Source organism: Vipera berus, assembly GCF_964194415.1.
Source record: "Vipera berus genome assembly, chromosome: Z".
Taxonomy (NCBI): domain Eukaryota; kingdom Metazoa; phylum Chordata; class Lepidosauria; order Squamata; family Viperidae; genus Vipera; species Vipera berus.
Genome location: NC_138205.1, coordinates 60,366,073 through 60,391,116, shown reverse-complemented (window position 1 = coordinate 60,391,116; position 25,044 = coordinate 60,366,073). Strand labels below are relative to the sequence as shown.

General features: G+C 40.4%; 1 protein-coding gene across 7 annotated transcripts in view; it reads right to left on the bottom strand.

Moving 5' to 3' along the window:
• COBL (cordon-bleu WH2 repeat protein) overlaps positions 1-25,044 on the bottom strand; it is a 242,330-nt gene that overhangs the window by 50,621 nt on the left and 166,665 nt on the right. For all 7 annotated transcript variants that reach the window (XR_014028621.1, XR_014028622.1, XR_014028623.1 and 4 more), the window contains one exon: positions 16,549-16,669. Coding sequence is in view for 2 of the 7 variants with exons in the window: in XM_081345343.1 (XP_081201469.1) it covers positions 16,549-16,669 (121 nt within the window). In the remaining 5 variants the exon portion in view is untranslated. The remainder of the gene's footprint in view (positions 1-16,548; positions 16,670-25,044) is intronic.

The window sequence follows — 25,044 nt, the reverse complement described above, 5'->3', positions numbered from 1 at the left end:
CTACTGACCTTTCCTCCTCGGTTAAGAATGTTAAGATTTTCCCTAGGACAATGTCTGACCATAGTCCTGTTTGGCTGGAGCTCTTTACTGAAGACACTAGTAGGAGATCCTGGAGGCTGAATGAGAACTTATTTACAAATGACCTGTTCTTGCAGAAATGTAGAGAACATATGAAAGAATTTTTTGTCACGAATATGCATAAAAGTACTTCGATGGAAATGGTTTGGGATGCTAGTAAGGCCTATATGAGAGGGGTTTTGATTTATATGAATAATGCTTATAGGCGTAAGCAAGTGCAAAAACGTTTAGATATTGAGGAAGAGATTAAAATTAAAGAGAAAAAGTTTATTTTGAATCCATTGGATAATAATTTAAAGATCTCAATACATTTATTGAAAGAACAATTTAATATGCTATTGGCTGATCAAGTAGCAACTAATTTGCGTTATGCCAAACACAATACTTTCTGTAACGCCAACAAGCCTGGTAGATGGCTGGCTTATCAATTAAGGAAGAAACAGAAATTACGTACTATAGACAAAATAGAATATAAAGGAAAAGAAGTCTACCAACAAAATTTGATTAAGAGGAGTTTCCTAGATTTTTACTCGAAATTATATTCTAAAGAGAATATACAAGCTCTAGATATAGATAAGTATCTACAGGGAGCTCATTTCCCAAGACTTTCACAAGAACAACAACTTGAGATGAATTGCCCAATTACACCAGAAGAAATTTCTTTAGCTATTAAACAGTTGAAATTGGGCAAAACTCCAGGAACAGATGGATTAACAGCAATTTATTATAAAAAGTTGCTGCCTGAAATGATTGAACCCTTAAAGATTTTGTTTAATGAAATTCAGACTGGAGGCGCAGTTCCTCCATCATGGAGGACAGCTTTTGTATCGTTGATCCCAAAGGAGGATCAAGATCTTACCCAACCTAAAAATTATAGACCTATATCGCTCTTAAATACAGATTATAAGATCTTTGCTAAAGTATTGGCTAATAGATTAATGCAAGTTTTGAAACAAATGATTCATAGTGACCAATCGGGATTTATATCTGGGAGGTATATGAAAAATAATGTAAGACAAATTGTTAACTTGCTTGAATATTTGGATAAGAACAACCAAGTCTCCGCAGCACTGATATTTTTGGATGCAGAGAAAGCCTTTGACCAATTGAATTGGCAGTTTTTATTAAGAGTTGTTGAGGAGATGAATTTTGGAGAAGGTTTTCTACATGCTATTAAAGCTATATATCAACAACAAACTGCACAAATTATAGTTAATGGGGGACTAACAGAGACTTTTAGAATTGAAAAAGGTACAAGGCAGGGCTGCCCCCTATCACCATTATTGTTTGTTTTAACATTAGAGATTTTATTAATTAAAATTCGAGAGTCCTCTTTGATAAAGGGAATTAAAATAAAACAGAATGATTATAGACTGAGAGCTTTTGCTGATGACTTGGTTGTGACAGTATCCCAACCGCTACAGTCGGTCGTAGACTTGATGGAAATTATAACTCAGTATGGTAAGGTTTCTGGGTTTAAGGTGAACAGTAATAAAACTAAGATATTATCCAAGAATTTATCTACGAGTGAAAGGGATATGTTATCTAACTTAACAGGTTTTGAAATAGTGAAGAAGGTTAAATATCTAGGAGTGCATATTGCAGCCTCAAATGTAAAATTGTATAAGAATAATTATGAAACACTATGGTTGAAGGTACAAAGGGACTTAAATAATTGGAAAAAATTACAATTATCACTACTGGGAAGAATTGCAGTTGTTAAAATGAATGTTCTACCAAAGTTCCTCTTTCTGTTTCAGATGATACCTATACTGAAAAAGGATGCCAACCTTGATCAATGGCAGAAGGGTATTAACAAATTTATCTGGGCGGGGAAAAAACCAAGAGTTAAATTCAAGATTTTACAGGATGCCAGGGAAAGAGGGGGACTCAAGGCGCCAAATTTGAAATTGTACTATGATGCGGCTGCTTTGACCTGGGTTAGTGATTGGCTTAATTTAACTAACAAGAGAATACTTCATCTTGAGGGATGGGATTTGGTATATGGATGGCATGCATACTTGCTTTATGATAAGAAGGTAGACAGGGCTTTTAAATCCCATATTCTTAGAAGTGCTTTGCTGCGTGTCTGGAAAAAGTACTATAATAAGTTAAATTATAAAATACCGATTTGGGGAATTCCTGGACACGCGATAGAGGGTGTATCTATGGGAGTGAGTATGGATATGGTTTCTTATAAGGAACTACTCAAATTGCAAGGGAATGATTGGCAACTTAAATCAGCAGAGGAGTTAAGACAAGAAAACATAAATTACTCTTGGTTTCAATATACCCAATTGAACGCTAGGTGGAAGTCAGATCAAAAGGTTGGTATCACAATTACAGATCAAAATTTAGTAAAGCAAATTAGAGATTCAAAATGTGCACATATAAAGAGGATATATAATGCTTTAATTGAATTGGATTCGGAAACGGAATTGGTTAAAGATTGCATGGTAAAGTGGGCACAAAATATTCAGGAACCAATCTCGTTGGACACCTGGGAGATAATTTGGGTTAGAAATGTTAAATTTACCCAGGCTCAAAATTTAAGAGAAAATTTTTACAAAATGTTTTATAGATGGCATCTGGATCCCAAGAAGTTGTCCAACATGTATCCTAATCTGCAGTCTAAGTGTTGGAGGTGTGGTAGCTTAGAAGCTACCTATTTCCACATGTGGTGGACTTGTAGAAACATAAAAGCCTTCTGGATTAAAATTTGGTGGAACATTCAAAAGATTTTTAAGAGGAAGATAAAGTTTTCCCCGCAATTGTTCTTACTGGGTATTGTTGTAAATTGTGATGTCAAAGAGACTAATCTGATGTTGAATATGATAACGGCAGCACGGTTACTGGTGGGACAATATTGGAAGAAGGACAATCTGCCCACAGTAGAAGAATGGGTGTTTAAAGTTTCTAATCTTGCAGAAATGTCCAAGATTTCTGCTTATTTAAAGGATCACTCACAGGAGAGATATATTTCAGTTTGGAGGAGATGGATAAATTATATTGAAAACAAATATGGGACCAAAAAGTTCCATTTAGCTTATGAGTAGAATTTAGTGGGGTATTGTTATTGTTAGTAGTTATGCTAAGAGAGAGTTAAAGCGCAGTACGAATTTGGTTGATTGTATATTGTGTAAATTTTTATTTAGAATATGATTGTTGTAACTATAACCCTGTATTTAGCTCTGGGAAGTGGGGGGGGGAAGTGGGGGGGTTGGGGTGGGAGGGATTTGGGGATATATTGTAAAATATTGTAAAACTCTTTAATTAAAAAAACAACAAAGCAAAGAAGAATCTCAAGGTATTCTGTACTAAGATACAGAATACAGTACAGAATATCTTTGCTTTTTTGTAAATGAGTCTTTTATGCCTACCTGTGCCTAAGACAGTAACCACTTTATGTGCAAAACAAGTAATTTTGTAAGTCTGTTCTTAACATTATTTCATCTTATAAATGCCTATTCTCAACATAAAATTTATAACCACTTCTGTGAAGAGCAAGTAATTTTGTGAGTGTGTTCATCAATGCTTTTATCTTACAAATGCTTCCTTAACAAGTTGCCTATCTTCAACATAAAATTTCTTGCAAGCCACAGTTTAATTCCAAAGGGGGGGAAATAATGCCATACACAGTTGGCACTTGTATACCATTTTCTTTCAACCATATTAAAAGATTTGAAATTTTACATTTAAAGTAAAATGCATATTTATTGGATTAGATAAAGAAAATACTGGGGACTATTTTTCTGTTTAGAATGCATTTATTTGACTGTCAAGAAAAGTACATGGTCAGCTACAAATAAACAAAATTATAACATCCGTATGCTTTCAAATAAACAAGTAAAAACTCTTTTAGGATAATCTTCAGCTCTGGAGAATTAAATTTCCCATCTTTCTTTTTTATTGTTAGCATATATACTCCCTTCACTTTGTTCAATTACTTTTCTTTTCCTCTTTAAAACAAAATAAAAAAATTAAAACAAATAAAAACAAATATTTTAGTGCCCTGGGTAAAATGGCCTAACCTCAACTCTCCATCTAAAAGCTAATGATGAAATCAGGTAATAGCTTATAATGTTGCTATTAAAACTTACATACAAAAACAACAGCACTTTGGCTAGAACTCTTTTGCATGACTCTGAGTAAATACACATGTGATAATATAAGCAAAATTGGAAATAAGTCACCCAAGTGGCTTTGTGTCTATGGTGGTATTAGGACTCACAAACCCAATTTTTAGCCTACTACCTTAAATGCCAGTGGTAAAGATGTTTGTATTGTAAATTAAAACTGCTATGGCTTTAATAATTTCCCATCTGATATAGAGAGCAAATTTCTATTTGAACATTAATGGAAATTATAGTGCTTGCTAGATGCTTAGAAATTAACAAAGATACAAGTGACTTTTAAAAAAGAACAAGTTTTTTCAAATCAATGCAGCATATTAAGTAATATGAAAAAATCATATGTAACCTTTTGAATGCACAATATAGTTTTGTGTTTGAACATTAGTTCTGTTCTTTTAGTTATATAAAGTGCAAGTTTATAGCTTTTTATATAAATATTGGTGCTTAAAATCTACAGTTCTGTTAAATAAGAATTACTTTCAGAAATACACATTTTAAAAGCAATGAACATTATTTCTCAAACTAATTCAAAAAAGAATTCTATTGAATTAGATTTGTCATCAAACAATTTAGAAAGTATTTGATTTATAAACATAATTTATAATAAGCTAGTAGAACTGTAACAAGATACTTGCAGTAAGAGTATGAACTTGCAGACTTGTTAATGTGGCTTTAAATAAATTTCTGTCTGTGTCTGTGTCTGTGTCTGTGTTTGTGTGTGTGTGTGTGTGTGTGTGTGTGTGTGTGTGTGTGTGTGTGTGTGTGTGTATATATATATATATATATATATATATATATATATATATATATATATATATATATATATATATATATATTCCGTCGAAACGTCGCCCCTACACCTTTAGTTCTACGCGGGGAAAAACCCGAATAACCAAAGATCCACATACGAACACCCGCGAAAACCTCAGAAAACATATATATATATATATATATATATATATATATATATATATATATATATATATATATATATATATATATATATATATATATATATATATATATATATATATATATATATATATATATATATATATGTTTTCTGAGGTTTTCGCGGGTGTTCGTATGTGGATCTTTGGTTATTCGGGTTTTTCCCCGCGTAGAACTAAAGGTGTAGGGGCGACGTTTCGACGGAATCCCATCCGTCATCATCAGGCTGGTGGCTTCTGCTTCCTTCTTCTGGGAGAAGCATGTGGCTGTTTGTTCCTCTTTTTTAAACTGCCAGAGGGGGTGTGTTCTGTGGGTGGAGGTGTGCTCTGATTGGGTGGGGGATTAAGTGTGTTCTGATTGGGTGGGAGTGTGTTTTGAATGGTGGGTGTGTTCTGATTGGGTGGGGGTGTGTTTTGAGTGGATGGGCTGGTCTCAGCTGCCAGCCTTAGACCTGAGCTGGTGAGTTGTGCTGCTTTTGTTCGGCTTCGTGTTTGTGGTGGTGCCATGTTTTTATAGTGGGTGTCAGTTTGCTTATTGTGTGGTTTGGAGGGGTTTAAAGTGGCTGATGTTGCAGCTGTAGTTAGGTTTCTGTTTTGTGGTTGTGCCTCGTTATCATTGTGGGTTCGGATTTGCTTTTTGAATGGTTGTGTGGTGGTGATGTCATGTGGTGTTATCATGAGTTTGGGTCTATCATTCTTGGTGGTTGGGACTCGTCTGTCAATCAAGGCGGGTTTCCAAATGGTTGGTAGGCGAGAGGTATCATCTCGTTTGTTCATGCTGTGGGGGCGTTTTTCTATCTCAATGGCTTCTCTGATTATTCTGTTGTTAAAATGTTCAATTTTGGCGATAGTTTTGGTTTTTTTAAAATTAATTTCATGTCCCGTGGCTTCAAAGTGTTGGACCAGGGATGAAGTTTGTTCTCCTTTTCTGAGTGAGTTTTTGTGCTCTTCAATGCGTGCACTTATTCTTCTGTTGGTCTGTCCGATGTATGTGGTGGGGCAGGTGGTGCATGGGATTTCGTATACTTCTTGGTTTTCTAAGCCAATTATGTCCTTGGGGTTTCTTAGGATGGTGGATATTTTTCTGTCTGTGTAGAATGCTGTTTTGATGTTGTGTTTTTGGAGGACCTTGCTGATTCTGTCTGTGGTCCCTTTTAAGTATGGGAGGAGGGCTTTGCCATTTTCTTGTTCTCTGTCTTGAGTTTTTGTGGGTGTCTCTCTTCGGATTAAGTTGGTAATCGTGTTTCTTTGGAATCCTTTGGAAACACGATTACCAACTTAATCCGAAGAGAGACACCCACAAAAACCCAAGAGCACAAAAACTCACTCAGAAAAGGAGAACAAACTTCATCCCTGGTCCAACATTTTGAAGCCACAGGACATGAAATTGATTTTAAAAAAACCAAAACTATCGCCAAAATTGAACATTTTAACAACAGAATAATCAGAGAAGCCATTGAGATAGAAAAACGCCCCCACAGCATAAACAAACGAGATGATACCTCTCGCCTACCAACCATTTGGAAACCCGCCTTGATGGACAGATGAGTCCCAACCACCAAGAATGATAGACCCAAACTCATGATAACACCACATGACATCACCACCACACAACCATTCAAAAAGCAAATCCGAACCCACAATGATAACGAGGCACAACCACAAAACAGAAACCTAACTACAGCTGCAACATCAGCCACTTTAAACCCCTCCAAACCACACAATAAGCAAACTGACACCCACTATAAAAACATGGCACCACCACAAACACGAAGCCGAACAAAAGCAGCACAACTCACCAGCTCAGGTCTAAGGCTGGCAGCTGAGACCAGCCCATCCACTCAAAACACACCCCCACCCAATCAGAACACACCCACCATTCAAAACACACTCCCACCCAATCAGAACACACTTACTCCCCCACCCAATCAGAGCACACCTCCACCCACAGAACACACCCCCTCTGGCAGTTTAAAAAAGAGGAACAAACAGCCACATGCTTCTCCCAGAAGAAGGAAGCAGAAGCCACTAGCCTGATGATGACGGATGGGATTCCGTCGAAACGTCGCCCCTACACCTTTAGTTCTACGCGGGGAAAAACCCGAATAACCAAAGATCCACATACGAACACCCGCGAAAACCTCAGAAAACATATATATATATATATATGTGTGTGTGTGTGTGTGTGTGTGTGTGTGTGTGTGTGTGTGTGTGTGTGTGTCAAATGCTTGTTAACTATTTTTTAGATTACCTTGCTAGGCCCCAAACATGGGACAAATCTTTATTTCCTGTGTCAGCCTAACCTGAAGGCCATCGACAGGCAGTAGTCACACCGGTGACAGCTCATATTTGTGTAAATTATAGATAGATAGATAGATAGATAGATAGATAGATAGATAGATAGATAGATAGATAGATACTGCTAAGCTTGTAAGCCGCCCTGAGTCTTCGGAGAAGGGCGGGATATAAATGGAATTAAAATAAAAATAAAAATAAAATAGAGAGAGACAGAGAGAGAGAGAGAGAGAGAGAGAGAGATGGATATAGCACAATATATAGTAATAAATGTATACTGGAAAAGGGAAAGATAAGAAAATAAATAGCATAAATGTAGTTTTTCAACTTCAACAACAAAACTGAGAAATGTCCTCCATCTAAATAGTTAAAAAAAGCATGCAAATAGTCACTCATACATTAAATCCTGGAAGAATTTGTCTCATAATCATCTATGTAGCTGAAAACTAAAAAATAACAATATATATGAAAAAAGATATTTTAAAATGTCATTCACGTAAGAGCAGCATTTTTCCATATGAAGGGAAAAGGCAACATAAAGATAGGTAAGGCAGCAGAGGCAAGAGTTTTCAGAAAGATGGAGGCCATAGCAAGAGCCAAACTGTATTAGGTGGGCTTGGAACGTGAAGGAAATGATGCACAACAATAAACTGTTGAGGGAAAAAAGCAAATAATGCATTAAAAATTGAAAATACTTTAAGGCACACTCCTACATTTACTAATCTCAGAATACATCCTACTATAATCAAGTATATTTTTTTAGATGTTCAAGAGCTTCTAATGAAGCTAATAGTAAAGGTGGATAAACGTAACTTATACTCTGTCCAAAAATTAAAAAAAAACCTCACCACTGTAATAATTACATTTCAGTATAATACATATTCACAGAGGAGTGAAAGATTTTTTTAGGAACTGATCTTTGTTCAGAAAAGATGAACAATTCTAAATGTTACATTCCTAGACAAATCAATATACATAATCAGAGCATGCAGTTGCTATATACCTTTCTGTGTGTATACATACACACACATACACACACACATATACTTTAAACTTTCTTGTGAACTCTCAAGAACAATAATCAAATAACAACAAGTAATTGACAGTATAATTTATTCTCTGAGATTATTGCTGCCAGCAAGAACATAACTCAAGCACATGCAATCTCAAGTATATCTCTATAAAAAGGGTTCTTGTGGCCAAATAGAATCATTTTTTTGAAATATTTCAAATGGTCCTAATTTATAGTGATTGCTCACTATCTACAATCCTGTATCTATTTACTCTCAAGCAGACGCAAATAATGTTATGCTATAGCCTAAATATATTTATCTTGAAATAAATTCTACAAAACTTGGTATGATTTACTTCCCAATTAGTATTCTTTGATGGGGCTGTTAATTAATTAAAACCTCAGCAACTATACAAGCAATAAATATATGAATCATAACAACTCTTCACAAAGTGAAAGTTTGATCAAAATAAGATATTAGGCTATAAGAATAGAAGAAACCACATTAGTATAATAAAACAGAAAAATCTATCCATGGATGGATAATGTAATATATCCAAGGCTTTTTTCCCCCATAGAACGCTCAGAACGGCATTACGGCACCTTTTGTTGCACACACACACACACACACAGAGAAAGCTGAAGGAAACTGTTGCGGAGAGCCAAATTCTCCTCAGGCAGCCAGGTTGCAGAGCAGCAGAAGGCATCGCAGCGACAGGCCTTCAGATGGCTCAAATCGAAGGAAATGCGATCCATACAGGCTAATTTAAAAGTGGGAGGGTAAGAAGGGCCGAGTGTGAACAGGTTGCTTAGCAACCTGCTTAAACAGTCTCTGTAACTTTCAGCTCCGGTGCCTTGCCTTTTTTTAAGCTGGGAAGTTGGAAAAAAAAGCTAAAAAGAAGGCAATAGAGGTGCTATCAAGGAAAATGTATAGATATAGCCAGCAGGTGTTTAGGGAACCTTTATTTTTCATACACTGTTCAAATTTTGTTTTAATGCCATGGTGATACACAATCAAATGTAGTCAGTCTTTTTTTTTAATCCCAAAGCATCTGTTCATTAAATACAGTATAACAAAGTTTTGGATGATGGAATTATTTTTTATCTAAGGATAACTAATGATAACAGCTCTTAAATCTGTTATTTTGTTTTATTTTTGCACAAAAATTGTATAATTTGCATTTGCATTCATTTACAAATAGAATATGTTGTTAAAATGTATTGGTGTTGAAATAATTAGTGCACACATATACCTAAAACCAGTTCATTGCATTTGGCAATTGTACTAAAAAAATCTCATTGTCAAACAATATAATTCATTTAATTTGAAATCAAGTGAAAAATTGATTTAAATTATTTTATTAAAACAAATTAATGGCAATTCTTTTATAAGAAGTTGCCTCAAACAAAATGTGTTTGACATGCCTGCTCTAGATAGTTGAATGCTCCAAAATAAATTCTAGACCAGGCCTGTACATGCAGTCTACCAAGCACCCTTGGAATGAGCACAGACTTTTTTTAAAAAAAAGTAATAAAATCACCACCACTGCCCTGAAAGTCATGTTGCCTAGTGCCTCCATGGCTTACCATGACCATGAGCTCCAACACTGTAGATGCTCCTCTAGTCACCAAATCTGGTCACCAGCATTCCTTTGCAGACCACAAAGATTTTTAATTTATCAGTGTGGGCCTTTCCCTTCTACAAGTTGCACAGACCTCTTCTAGATTTTCCTCTTGCCTTTCCGAGTTAACTCCTTGGTCTGTCATTGAGCAAGAATTGACTTTGTAGGGAAGCATATTATCATTTGATGTATATTTAACATATGTTCTACCTTTATTTACCGATTATATAATATTTGTATGCAATCCACATGGTGAGGTTTGGGGCAACTTACAATATTTTTAAAATCATAAGATTAAAACATAAAAGCAGGGCTTTTTTTCTCATAGAATGCTCAGAATGGCGTTCCAGCACCCTTTTTTGCACACACAAAAAAAGCTTTTGCACAAGCTATGCTACTCCCTCTATTGGCTTTCAAAAGCCTATTGGCTTTTAAAAGCCAATAGGAATTGCTGCTGAGCGCGCCAAAAGACCTGGTCGGCAAACATTGCATCTGCAAGTTGTCTGCAGTGAAGGCAAGTAGGCAGGAAGTTTGCATCCCTCCCTGCTGCCCAACTACACCATCTCAACTAGGTATGTAAGAGAGGACAAGGAGTGGGAGGTGAGTTCTGCGGAGTCCATGTGCACTCCTTCCTTGTGCTCACCCGCGTCAGCCAGGCTGGTGGCCTACCTGGTGCTGGACCTGTGCCACCGTCACCTCGCCCTGCGTGCCTAAGTGGCCGCCCTGCATCCCCTGGCCCGCCCTGCCTCCACCGCCCGCCCCACACAGCTCTGCCATATAGAGCGGGCCCCGCTGCTCCCACAGCACCAGCTGCACCAGCTCTGGCCCCGGGGGGGCAGCCTGCTACCAACACTCCTCGCACCTGTGACCGCAGCAGTGCCCCCTCCCCGCCTCCTGTGCCAACCAAGATGAGAGTTCTGGCACCTTTTTTTTAGAAAAAAAGCACTGGATAGGATCCTAATATAACACTGAAGGTATTCATGACTGATCCCTAAAATCTTTATCAAAAAACAAGATTAATAATAAATATAAATTATAATAATATTAAGATACGCAGAGTGTGTATACAATATCTATAAAGATTAGAACTGTGCATGCAATGGTTTCCCCTGTGACATTCTGTGGAAGCAAAAGATGGGATTCTGAAGAAGCAAATTAGACATAACGTTGATGCTTTTGAACTCTATCCTGGGGAAGAGTCATAAAAACACCATGGGTGTTTAATAAAATTAATAAAACCCACAAATCAATCACTGAAGTTCTCACTCAAGATACAGATGAATGTACAAGCTCAAATTATCCTACTTCACAAACATTATGTATAAATCTGTAATGATGGGAAAGATGGAAGAAAACAGAAGAGGATAACCTACAGCAATTACAGTTGCAACAGATGTGCTACTGGAAGGCTGGACCAGGTTGAGGACATCATGGAGAAAAAATTATGTGGAAGTTTACATAAAATGGATAGCACATATCAAATCAAATCATATCTCAGATTTAAAAACCCATGAAAAAGATTGCAAATTTATCAAATCTAAATAATCATAAGAAAAATTTCAGCTTCATTAAGCTTGTTAATGAAAAGAAACATACCCAAAAAAAGAAGCCACCTTCTGGTTGGTGATTCAATTATAAGGGATGTAAATTTAGGAAAGGATACAGAGGTTTCAAAAGAGGTCAGGTGTCTTCCAGGTGCTACTGCCAGTAGGGACAAGAAGCGTATTTTCAAAATAGTCAACAATGCCAGCAAAGACTGTGATGTGGATGCTATTGTACATCTTGGCACTAACGATCTGTCCCAAAACGATGTACTCTCTGTGCAGAATGATTTCCAGAGCTTGGGGCAGGAACTCATCAGAATAGGCTGTAGGCTCACTTTTTCAGAGGTCTTACCAGTGTATAAGGAGCAAAATGGAAAAGGCCAGTGTATAGCAGAATTTAATATGTGGCTAAAGGAGTGGTGTAAAGGAGAAGGCTTTGGTTATATTAGTCACAATGTCTGTAGCTGGTCCAATGAAAAAATGTACAAAAGAGATGGTTTGCATCCATCCAAGAAAGGGACTGAGTTACTTGGCAATAAATTCACAGCTTTTCTGGAGGAATATTTAAACTAAACAACGGGGACAGTGAGTTAATTGATACAGAACATCACTGTCCCCGGCAATCTAAAAACATAGGGGAACTCAGGCACCACACAAGTTATGTAGCAAGTAAACACAGGGTCAGTCATAAAGGACTCAAATGTCTATACACCAATGCGCAGAGTATGAACAGTAAGCAGGGTGAACTAGAAATTCAGGTAAATGAGGGCGGATATGATATTGTTGTCATTACAGAAACATGGTGGGACGAAACCCACAAATGGAACACACAGCTGGAGGGATTTAAATTATTTAAAAGAAACAGACTGAACAAAAGAGGAGGTGGAGTTGCTCTATATATAAGAAATAACTTTATCTCTACAGAAATAGAGCACAACAATGATGAAAACTGTAAACTTGAATGTATTTGGGTCAATATAAAAGGGGGAAAAATGACATTGCCATAGGTGTATACTATAGGCTGCCCAACCAAACAGAGGAAATAGATGAACTTTTTGCTAGTCAGTTAACTAAGGTATGTAGGAAGCGCATCACAATAGTAATGGGGGCCTTTAATTACCCTGATATCAACTGGGAGACAATTTCTGCACCAAGTGGAAGATCTAACAGATTCCTGACAAACTTAGCAGACAACTTTCTCTCCCAAAAAGTAGAGAAGAGAACTAGGGGATTAGCCATATTGGATTTAACTCGCACTAACAGAGATGAAATGATAGAAAGTGTCGAAGCCACAGGAACCTTGGGGGAAAGTGATCATGCAATATTGGAATTCAACATTATGGAAGCACAAGCAATAGAACACAGCCAAACTAGAGTCTTGGACTTTAAAAGAGCTAATTTCAATAAACTTAGAGAGACCTTGGGAAGAATTCCATGGATGAGAATCCTAAAGGGGAAAACAACTCAAGAAGCTTGGGAAATTTTGAAAAGTGAGATAATAAAGGCCCAGTCTAGCACAATGCCAACAAAGAAGAAAAATAACAGCTCTCAAAAGAAACCAGCATGGCTGCATAAAGAACTCTCTGATAAACTGAAAGATAAAAAGGACAAGTATAAGAAGTGGAAACAGGGGCACATAACTAAGGCAGAATATCAGCAAACAGCCCATGCCTGCAAAGATGAAGTGAGGGAAACTAAGGCTCAAAATGAACTAAGGCTTGCGACCAAAGTCAAAAATAACAAAAAAGCTTCTTTCAACATATAAGAAACAAGAAAAAAGTTAAAGAAATGACTGGTCCATTAGTGGGGGAAAGTGGCAAGAAGGTGACAAGCAACAGGGAGAAAGCAGAACTATTTAACTCGTTTTTTGCATCTGTCTTTACACAAAGGGGAAAAAACAGTCCAAAACCAGTGCCATAAAAAACAGAATAGAAACGCAAGTTAAGATAGGCAAGAAAATGGTAAGTGAGCATCTGTCCAGCCTAGATGAGTTCAAATCACCAAGACCAGATGGATTACACCCCAAGGTTCTCAAGGAACTGGCAGACGTGATCTCAGAACCACTGAACTATATTTTTCAAAGATCCTGGAGCACCGGGGAACTACCAGAGAACTGGAAGAGAGCTGATATAGTTCCCATATTCAAAAAAGGGAAAAAAATAGATCCAGGAAACTACAGACCTATCAGCCTGACCTCAATACCTGGGAAGATTCTGGAAAAGATAATCAAACAACAAATCAGTGAACACCTTGATGCAAACAAAGTTATCACTAAAAGCCAACATGGGTTTGTCAAAAACAGATCATGCCAGACAAACCTTATTGCATTCTTTGACCAAGTGACAAAACTAGTGGACCAGAGGAATGCTGTAGATATAATTTACTTGGACTTCAGTAAGGCATTTGATAAAGTAGATCACAACCTACTACTTGATAAGATAGAAAAATGTGGGTTAGATAGCATCACCACCAGATGGATTCGTAGCTGGCTGACAGGCCGTACTCAGCGTGTGGTCCTCAATGGAACTGCATCTACATGGAAGGAAGTGTGTAGTGGGTTGCCCCAGGGCTCTGTTCTGGGCCCAATGCTCTTCAACATCTTCATCAACAATTTGGATGAGGGGATAGATGGGGAACTCATCAAATTTGCAGATGACACCAAGCTGGCAGGAATAGCCAATACTCCAGAATATAGGCTTAAGATACAGGAGGATCTGGACAGACCTGAACACTGGGCACTATCTAACAAAATGAAATTCAATTGTGAAAAAAGTAAGGTTCTACATTTAGGCAGGAAAAATCAAATGCACAGGTATAGTATAGGTGGTACCTTGCTCAATAGTAGTAACTGTGAGAGAGATCTCGGAGTCCTAGTGGACAATCACTTAAATATGAGCCAGCTGCCAAAAAAGCCAACACAGTGCTAGGCTGCATTAACAGAGGGATAGAATCAAGATCACAAATATAATTAATTAATTAATTAATTAATTAAGTACTAATACCACTTTACAATGCCTTGGTAAGGCCACACCTGGAATACTGCATCCAGTTTTGGTCACCACGATATAAAAAAGATGTCAAGACTCTAGAAAGAGTACAGAGAAGAGCAACAAAGATGATTCGGGGACTGGAGGCTAAAATATATAGGGAACGGTTGCTGGAATTGGGTATGTGTAGTTTAATGAAGAGAAGGGTGAGGGGTGACATGATAGCAGTGTTCCAATATCTCAGGGGCTGCCACAAAGAAGGAGTCAAGCTATTCTCCAAAGCACCTGAAAGCAGGGCAAGAAGCCACGGATGGAAACTAGTCAAGGAGAGAAGCAACCTAGAACTAAGGAGAAACTTCCTGACAGTTAGAACAATTAACCAGTGGAACAACCTGCCTCCAGAAGTGGTGAATGCTCCAACACTGGAAGTTTTTAAGAAGAGACTGGCCAGCCATTTGTCTGAAATGGTATAGGGTTTCCTGCCTGAGCAGGGGGTTGGACTAGATGACCTCCAAGGTCCCTTCCAACTTCTTCTTCTTCTTCTTCTTCTTCTTCTTCTTCTTCTTCTTCTTCTTATTATTATTATTATTATTATTATTATTATTATTATTATTATTATTATTATTATTATTATTATTATTATTTTAGCAAAATGGAACATTTGCGCCAGAATGATTTATATGTTATTTTTTTCTACCAGTTGTACAAACTGCCTAGTAATGAGAGTTCAGGTAGCTGCACAGATGTATAGAATTTTGTTTGTTTGTTTCTCATATTTTGGTGCATGAGAAAAGAACACAAAATGTTAAAATCAGAGTTAACTTTATCCATGTTCATGGATCTTAATATTTTAACATTAGCGTTAACTAAGAACTTTCCAATCAATAAATATTATTCAAGTCAATGGCTTTGTCTAGCTAAGTAAAGGATGCCAAATCCTACTTAGTTAATTATATACTTAAAGAATACAAAATCATTTGTCACCTTTGCTGGGAATAAGTCTTGTACTGAAATACTATATTAACAGTTAATATATTTCAAAAATATATTTAAATGTGCAAAAAAGTACTTAAGACACCTTAAATATTAACATGCATCTTAAAAATTTGTACATATTTACAAAGGTTTATGCAATGTGGATTTGCAAGAAAGAAGAATTTTGTGAGGAGAGACAGGAAAAAAATAAAAAATCAAGTTCTAGAACATTATTTGAAGGCACTAAAGATCAAGACTGTTAAAAGTAAAAGCTGTCTATCTGATCAGTATCTATTCAAATAGATATATTCAGTGCTTTTTTGTAAAAACAAAAAAAGTGCCAGAACCCACACATGTCATACAACCTGCCTTGCCTACGTTACAAGGTTCCATCCAAAAAAGGTGCCGGAACTCCATTCTGAGTGTTCTATGAGGAAAAAAGCCCTGGATACATTGTTATCTCTGGTAGCCCTTGGTGGACTTTTGCTGATCAGGAGTGAATGCTTGAAGATTTTTTTATATGTAAGAAATGGGTTATGACAAGTGATCACTGGTTATATTTTAAGGGAAGGTGGTAAGTTACTAAAATTGTTTATACCTGTAATTACATACACACACACACACATATATACATACATATATATACATATACTGTATATATATATATATATATATATATATATACATACACACACACATACATACACACACACATATAGATATATTCTTGTTTTTCTTTTTTGTATTAATTTTTATCTTATTAATTGTAATTTTAATAACATTACTATTAAAAAATAAAAAATAAATGATCAAATACTTCATTGTTTCCAGACTTTCATTCTGTTATGTTAGTAGTAATATTTTGTAAACTGGGATATTTTGTTTGATGTATCAAACAACCTACAAAGCAGAAAAGATTGCATGCACTAGTGTCAAAACTAATCACCCTTACCAATTGTACTTTTTCTTTTATTTTCCATTTCTTCAAATCTGTTTGGCAATGTAGAAGTTGGTGGAAGAGGAGCATGTCTCTTTTTCTTTTTTACTTCATGTTGCAATGAACTTTGAGACATCTATAAAGACAGAAAAAACCTATGTAGGCATATGTTACATAATATGTTACATAATATTTGAAGAAATATTAGTAGGCCAATATTTGAGGCCCTTGTTTTCAATGCCATGTGCCACTAGAGACAAGGGCATTAAATAACCCTGTACTTGCAGACATCCTTCTCTAAACTGGCAATAACATTACATTTCAAGACTAAATGCCCTCAGTAGAACTGTCTGCTGTCACTCCCCATCTAAAGCTATTAAACTCATTTATTATACAATATATAAAAAAGAAATTTATTTTGTATATTTTGTATATTCTAAACTTTAATAATCTCCCCTGGATTAACCATCCATATTTTCCATGTATACATGTTTTATAAACCTTGATCATATACCATAGTTGATCATAGTTAAAAACTCTCTATCAGCTTTTTCTCACTTAGAAGGAATAATAATTATTATTTTATTTGCCTTCTTCTACTTTTTTGCTTTTTTTCAATTGTGGTCATCAGAAGTGTATCCAGTATTTCATGGGCAAATGTACCCATAGACATATGCATATATGGGATTTGCCACATTGATCAATTTATTTTCAGTCCTTTTCCTTCCTAGTATTTTAATTGTCTTTTTTACAATGTCTGCAGTGAATCAAAATATTGATCAAATTATCAATAAATCATCAATTATAACACCAAGATTTTCTCTCCCAATCAGTTACAAACATGTTAAATCTCATCAGGGTATATGTAAAATTTGAGGGGGGGGGGGTTGTCCCGATGTGCATGAGTTTAAACTGAATCATATCTGCCATATGGATAAGCATTCATTCAGTTTATAAATATCCTTCTGAAGTTTTACAATCTCTTTTCGTATTACCTGCAAATTCACTCAATTTATTATTTAAGCTCAGATTATTTCCTAAAAAGCAAAAAATATTGATAAGATTATATCTTATCCCACTTTCCCTTCAGGAGCTTCCCAACTGCCCTTTGAGATACAGTCACTGAGAGATCATTGAGATACAGTGTGCTGAGAGACCCAGTGAGCTTCCGTGGTTAAGGCTACTATTAAACAGTGTTCCTGATTCTAGTTTAACATCTATTTCACTAACTCACACTGAGTTTTCTTGTTACCACTATTAGTTTTAGTTGCTCCAATATGTTCCCTGGAAAAGTCAATACAGACAGTTATCTTTTAATAAAGATATATGGATTTTTTCATTTTTTCTGCAGTCTCTGTATCATCCTTAAACAATGCTTTAATTCCTTTGTTATCTCATGGCCCAATTGCTTCCCTGACCAGTTTTCTGCCTTCCAATGGCTTTGTGATGTCATAGAGGAAAAATAATCTAGAGAACTTGGGCAAGGTATGTTGATGATAATCAAATAATTTTTGGTAACATCTGTCTCCCTAAATGGCTGTCCATATGTAATAATCAATTAGGTGAGAAATAAGTTGAAATTGAATCCAGAGAAGAAAGTGGTATTTATTGTCATAATTGCAGATAGACAATAGATTTTCTTCGGGGGGGGGGGCAGATACACAATGTGGGATGTTTCTGGCTACTATTTGTCTCTGGTTGTCAACAGTGAGGAAATGGCCAGGATTAAACACTGGACTATCAGCTAGGCCAGTGATGGCGAAACTTTTAGAGACCAAGTGCCCAAACTGCAACTGCAAACCCACTTATGTATCATTGGGTGCTGGATGGGCGTGGCCCTTTGGGTGGGTGTGGCCAATTGGGTGGGCATGGCCCATTGGGTGGGCGTGGCTGCAGTGGTAACGGAAGACTGGGTGGGACTAAAAAGGTCAATCAATCAATTCCAACTTTGTGAGAACTTTTTTTCCCACGAGAAGTTGAAATTGATTGATTGATTGAACCTCTTTTTTTGCACATGGCAGTGGAGGCCTAAAGCAAAAAGGTTTTATAAAACACAGCTGAAGGCCTACGACTGGGATGATGGCACGCGTGCCCACAGAGAGGGCTCTGTGCGCCACTTGTGGCACCCGTTTCATAGGTTTGCCACCACGGAGCTAGACACTGTCGGGAATCTTTTGATTCTTTGCTTGCTGCAGAGACTACCCTGACATAAACAGGAAGATGAAGTCCCCCATATATGAATACATATTAATACATCTCATTGGATTATTGGTTAAACTACTGAACAACTCTTACAATGTGGGTTTTTCCCCTCCCTTACATTTAAGGTGTTTAAAAGTTGACCTTATGTGTAAAAGTGGATATTTTAAGTTTTCTTAGTTAAGGATTTTTTTGCTATTTAAAATATTATTACTATACTAGCAGCAGAAATGTATTTATATAAAAGTCAAGTAATCTTTGAGAATGCAGAGTACCCCTTAGTATTGTAACTTCATTTGAAGTGGCCATGAGTAAGGCATAAAAAATGTCAGATCAGATACTGTAACAGTAGTATAAAAGCAGTAATTTTATAATATAGTAGTGAAAGAATATAAATCAGGGATAATATTAAGACACATTAAAACATAATTACAATATTAATTCCAGCATAGGAATTTGATGATTATTGTATTTCTTGCTAATACAGAGCTGGTTTTTTTCCTCATCTATGAAAATGTAAGTAATTATTCATGACTGATAACGTATCTTTTTCTACATAGTCCTTTACAAATTATATATAGGGCTCTTGGCCTGGATGGCTGGGAATCAATTGGTTACTCTTTGGGGATATTTTAATAAAGAAACATGATTTGGAAACAACATTGCTTTGGTTTATCTTTCAGTTGATTGCTTGTTTTCTATGATTCATTGAACATGCACCTATATTTCTATAACTGAAAACCATTATTCAATGTCTTATCTTCTAATATGATAAGTATAACCACATTTTCAAGTAACTGAATGCATGTATCCCACATCTTTTCAGGGCCAAATAGTCCCAGTTCCTTCAACCTCTCTTTATATGCAACTTACTGTCAGAAACCATTCCTATTTCATTTCTATCTATCCCCTCTGACCCAAAATCAAATCTCACCTTTCCCTGGGTTCTGTCATACTCCCAAGGGGGAGGGGGTATATGCCCACGGGGTTATTGCCTCTACTTTAATTTTCAATAGATGTTCTCATAAGTTACTGAGCATGCCCAAGATGGCGGACGTGCTCGGCTAAGCTCCGTGCGGAGCTCCGGCAATGTGGCGACCCTGGGGAGCCTCACAGGAATATTCTCTCTGTGAATGACTTGGGATGGGGGACGAGGACGAGGTGAGCTTCTGTGGCTGTGGGCAACGCCCGTATTATTATCTTTTGGCCCCGTGAGCCCTGGACTCTCCGAGGTCTCCGAGGTTTTCCAACTAAGCCCGAAAGAGTTTTTGGAGGCCCTAGAGGACGCGGAGGAGCTGAGCAGTGCCCCGTGCTGCACAACCAGCTGTTTGTCGGACCGCGGGGGCTCGGCGGACTCGGCAAACTCTAACGGAGGCTGCTGGACTGCCTGGAAGACCTAAATACATTCTGCGGAGCTCTGCTCTACATGGTGCCGACCAGCTGCTCTACGCGGCGCCGACCAGCTGACCGTTGGTGCCGGGGGAGTTTTGAGAGCCTGATTACAACTTGTTGGAGCCGGGCGAAGGATCTCGGAGGCCTGCGTTCCGCCGACCAGCTGACTGTCGGCCCCGTTAAGGGGTTGCGGGGGCCTGATGGAGTCTGCAGAGCCTGGTGGCATTCCCGGAGCCTGCGGAGCCTGCAGAGCCTGTGGAGCCCGGGACAACTTTCAAGAGCTTGGTGGCATTCCGGAGCGCCTTTCAGCTGCTTGGGGGAGCTGCGTGTTGACTATTAACCATGAATCGCGGCTTGGAGCAGCGTTGGCGTGGAAGTGTTGGAGTGGTGGAGATGCCGCCTGGTTGGTGTCTGAGATGGCTGGTGGCGAAGGGAGTTGGAGTACCGCGGCCTCTCTGGTATGGTGACCTGGCCTGGTGGGGGAACGCGGACACTGATGTCTCGGACGTTAATGAGGCACAATTTAACCTCTGCGCCGCCAGAAACTGACTAGACCATGTTTTGTGGTTCTTTTGAACTACCATGGTCTTGGTTTCCCTTCCTGGCTGACTATCATCTGGTCCTTTTACAACATGAAATTGAACTGTGTAACCGGAGCTCTCCTACCATTCTGTGACTCTACAGGCTTATCAGCCCTGATGTATTTCGCTGACTTTTTTGCTTTAATTCCCTCCTCTCTCCTCCCCTTCCCTATGATTTTGGGAGGCCCGGGTTACAACCACTGTGGGAGAGTGGTTGAGACTGTACATCTGCTACCTCCTAGAGGTGAGAGCTCTAGGCGGTATTGCTTTTCCCGGTTGTATGTACCAGGCTGCTCCCCGGTTCTGACCGTCGTGAGAGGGTGGGATTCGATCTGTCCCGGGGTTTCCCAGCTCTAGTGGCAGTGGAGCTGGGCTGGCACTCTGGACATTCTCCCTTTTTATTTATTTTGAGATCCTCCCGTTTCGATCTGGGCTCGCCTTGTTGTCTTTTTGCCGGACTTGTTTAACAACCACCATGCGTCTGACTTATCCGAGCACGGTTTTGTTCGCCCTCAGGGGGCCCCCCCCATCCTGGGAGCGACCCGCCTTACTCTTTACACCTCCTCTTGATGAAGGGCCCAATTGCCGGGACCCTGAGAGATGGCTGGGCAGGGGCAGGGGCCTCCAGTATAAATTTAATAAGAGGCCCCTGATTACCTTTTTAGCTAAATTTTTTGTAGGGTTAGGGAGGGGGAGGGTTGTGGTTGGTTGGAAATGGTGGGTAATCCACCAATCGCTGGTCAGGCCAGGCCTGGGACAGATCGCGGGGGGAGGAGCTGGAATCTGCTGCCTCCGGAGCTCGGGAGCGGGTCGTGGGACTTCCTATTCCCACGACATTAGGGAATGGCAGCAGGTGTAGAAACAGAGGGCCGTATCGATGTCCGGGAGGGCATCTCCGCTATCTACAAGCGGTGAGGCGCTCCGACCCTCTGTCTTCACCCCAAGGCTCCGGGAGCGAGGATGTGCAGCCACCTGAGCTCTGGCTAGTGTACCTGAATGCCAGGTCCGTCGTTAATAAGGCTCCTCTCGTCCGGGATCTGGTCGAGGGTGAGCATGCGGACCTGGCCTGCATCACAGAGACCTGGTTGGGCCCAGAGGGTGGTATCCCCCTGGTTGATCTTTGCCCACCAGGCTTCCGGGTGCTACACCGGCCTCGGACTCAGGGTAGGGGTGGGGGAGTGGCTGTGGTTATGAGGGAGACCTTATGTCCGCAGGAGGCCACCGTTCTTCAGATAGCCGGGTGTGAATCTCTCTTACTGAGGTGTGGTCCTAGGGCGCAGTTGGGTCTGCTGCTGGTGTACCTTTCGCCTAGTCGCAGCCCTGCCTGAGCTTCTCGATATCCTCTCGGGGCTGGTGATTGAGTTCCCCAAACTCATGGTTTTGGGTGACTTCAATCTACCATCCCTGGGAGGAGTATCTGAGTTAGCTCGGGAGTTCATGGCATCCATCACGGCCATGGACCTGATGTAAGTAATTCATGGACCGACTCAGGTGGGAGGTCACACCCTGGATTTGGTTTTCCTATCTAGACGGTGGTTAGATGATCTTGGTGGGGGCTCTCCAATTGTTATGCCCCTGTCATGGACCAATCATCATCTCCTGCAGCTGGTCTTCCGCTTTGCCACTCCCCACCGTGGGGGTGCTGAGTCAACTAGATGGTTCCGCCCCAGACGCTTAATGGACCCTGAGAGGTTCCAGGCAGCACTGGGGTCCCCACCTGCCTCCTCTGCTCACAGCTCGGCAGATGCCTTAGTGGAAGCCTGGGAAAGGATGGCCATGGAGGCACTTGACCAAGTTGTACCCTTGCGGCCCCTGACCCAGTGCAGATCCCAGTGGGCTCCATGGTTTTCCGCGGAGCTCCGGGAGATGAAGCGTCGGAGACGGGGCCTAGAGAGCGGTTGGAGGTCCAGCCGATCTGAATCCGACCGATTGCGACTAAGAACCCATATTAGGTCTTATCTCGCAGCGAAGAGGGTGGCGAGGTCTAACTACTTCGCTGCCCTCATCGCGTCCGCAGATAATCGCTCGGCCGCCCTGTTTAGGGTGACCCGCTCCCTCCTTAATCAGGAGGTGAGTGAGGAACCCTTGCAGGGGCGTGCCGAGGAGTTTAGTCAACATCTGTTGGACAAAATCGCTCGGATTCGGACCGGTCTGGACTCCGACTGGGCAGAGTCGAACGATCAGGACACGGGTGGTCTTGTCAATGTTACCTGGGAGGAGTTCGATCCTGTAACTCCGGAGGAAGTGGACAGGATTATGGGGAGGCTGAGCTCCACCACGTTTATTGGACCCGTGCCCTTCCTGGCTGGTTTATGCAGCCCGGGAGGGGACACGAGGCTGGTTCCAGGCGTTTATATACCCTCTTTGAGTGAGGGTAGTTTCCCCGCCGCCTTGAAGGAGGCGGTGGTGAGACCTCTCCTCAAGAAGCCTGCCTTGGACCCGGCTGTGTTAAATAACTTTCGTCCGGTCTCCAACCTTCGCTTTCTTGCAAAGGTTGTTGAGAGTGTGGTGGCGCATCAGCTCCCTCTGGTCCTGGATGAAGCGGATTATCTAGACCCGTACCAATCAGGCTTCAGGCCCAGGTACAGCACGGAGACGGCATTGGTCGCGCTGGTGAATGATCTCTGGAGGGCTCGGGACAGGGGATATTCCTCTGTCCTAGTCCTATTAGACCTCTCAGCGGCTTTCAATACCATCGACCATGGTATCCTGCTGCGGCGCCTCAGGGGACTGGGAGTGGGAGGCACGGTCCTTCAGTGGTTCTCCTCCTATCTCCTGGGATACTCGCAGTCAGTGTTGGCAGGGGGGCAAAGGTCGACCGCGAGGCCTCTCGTTTGTGGAGTTCCTCAGGGGTCAGTCCTCTCGCCTCTCCTGTTCAACATCTACATGAAACCGCTGGGTGAGATCATTCGTGGCTATGGAGTTGGGTATCATCAGTATGCTGATGATACCCAGCTTTTCATTTCGACCCCAAACCACCCCAGTGATGCCCTCGACGTGATGTCCCGTTGCCTGGAGGAGGTCCGGGTCTGGATGGGGAGGAACAGGCTTCGACTCAACCCTGACAAGACTGAGTGGCTGTGCGTACCGGCATCTCGGGACATTCAAGACATCCCACCCCTCTCTATGGGGGGTGAGTTATTACCTCCTGTAGATAGGGCTCGCAACTTGGGAGTCCTCCTAGATTCACAGCTTTTCCTAGAAGACCATATAGTAGCTGTGACTAGGGGGGCCTTCGCCCAGGTCCGCCTGGTGCGCCAGTTGCGGCCCTATCTAGACCGGGATGCCTTACGTACGGTCACTCATGCGTTCGTGACCTCTCGTCTTGACTACTGCAACGCTCTCTACATGGGGCTACCCTTGAAGACCACTCTGAGGCTCCAACTGGTACAGAATGCAGTCGCGAGAGTTGTGTTGGGAGTTTCCCGACACTCCCATGTCACACCTTTGCTCCGCGAGCTGCATTGGCTTCCAGTTGTCTTCCGGGTGAGGTTCAAGGTGTTAGTAATGACCTACAAAGCCCTACATGGCATGGGTCCGGAATACCTTGGGGAGCACCTGCGGCCGGCGTCAACTTCCCTCCGCCCAGTACGCTCCCACAGAGAGGGCCTCCTCAGGGTGCCACCGGTCAAAGAATGCCGACTGGTGGCCCCCAGGGGGAGGGCGTTCTCTGTGAGCGCACCAGATTTATGGAACCATCTTCCGGTCGAGCTCCGGATGGCGCCTGATCTCCGCTCCTTCCGGCACGATCTTAAAACCCACCTTTTTGAACAAGCCGGCTTGACCTGATGGAATGGGGTTGGGTTTTATAAATTGGTCTTAACTTTTAATCTGTACTAATTTATTACGGGCATCGCTGTTTAATTACTTTTTAATAATTTTTAATTTTTGTATCTTGTTTTTATTATGTATTGCCCTGTTCACCGCCCTGAGTCCTTTGGGAGAAGGGCGGTATACAAATTAAATTAATAGAAATAATAGAATAGAATACTTCCTCTATCCACTACAATACCTTTTGCTTCATTTATTGCCTCTGTGTCCTCTACCCAATACAATGTAACAATTTGCTTCCTGTGTTATCTCTGTCTCTGAACTTTATCTCCCTAAACTGTCAGCTAGAACAAAGGGAGGAAATAAGGGATGTAACCTTAGTACCTGGTTTATTTCTACACTCTCAGAGGAAGTGTGAAGAAGCCACTGATCATCACTGCATGAACTGGAAACTGGCTGATGTTATCTCCCCTTTTCCCATGATGGACTTAACACCTGGGGATTGGCCGTCCCATACCAGCTGGGTGGACTATGGGTTGGGGTCTTGCTTGGGAATACTTTAATCTAT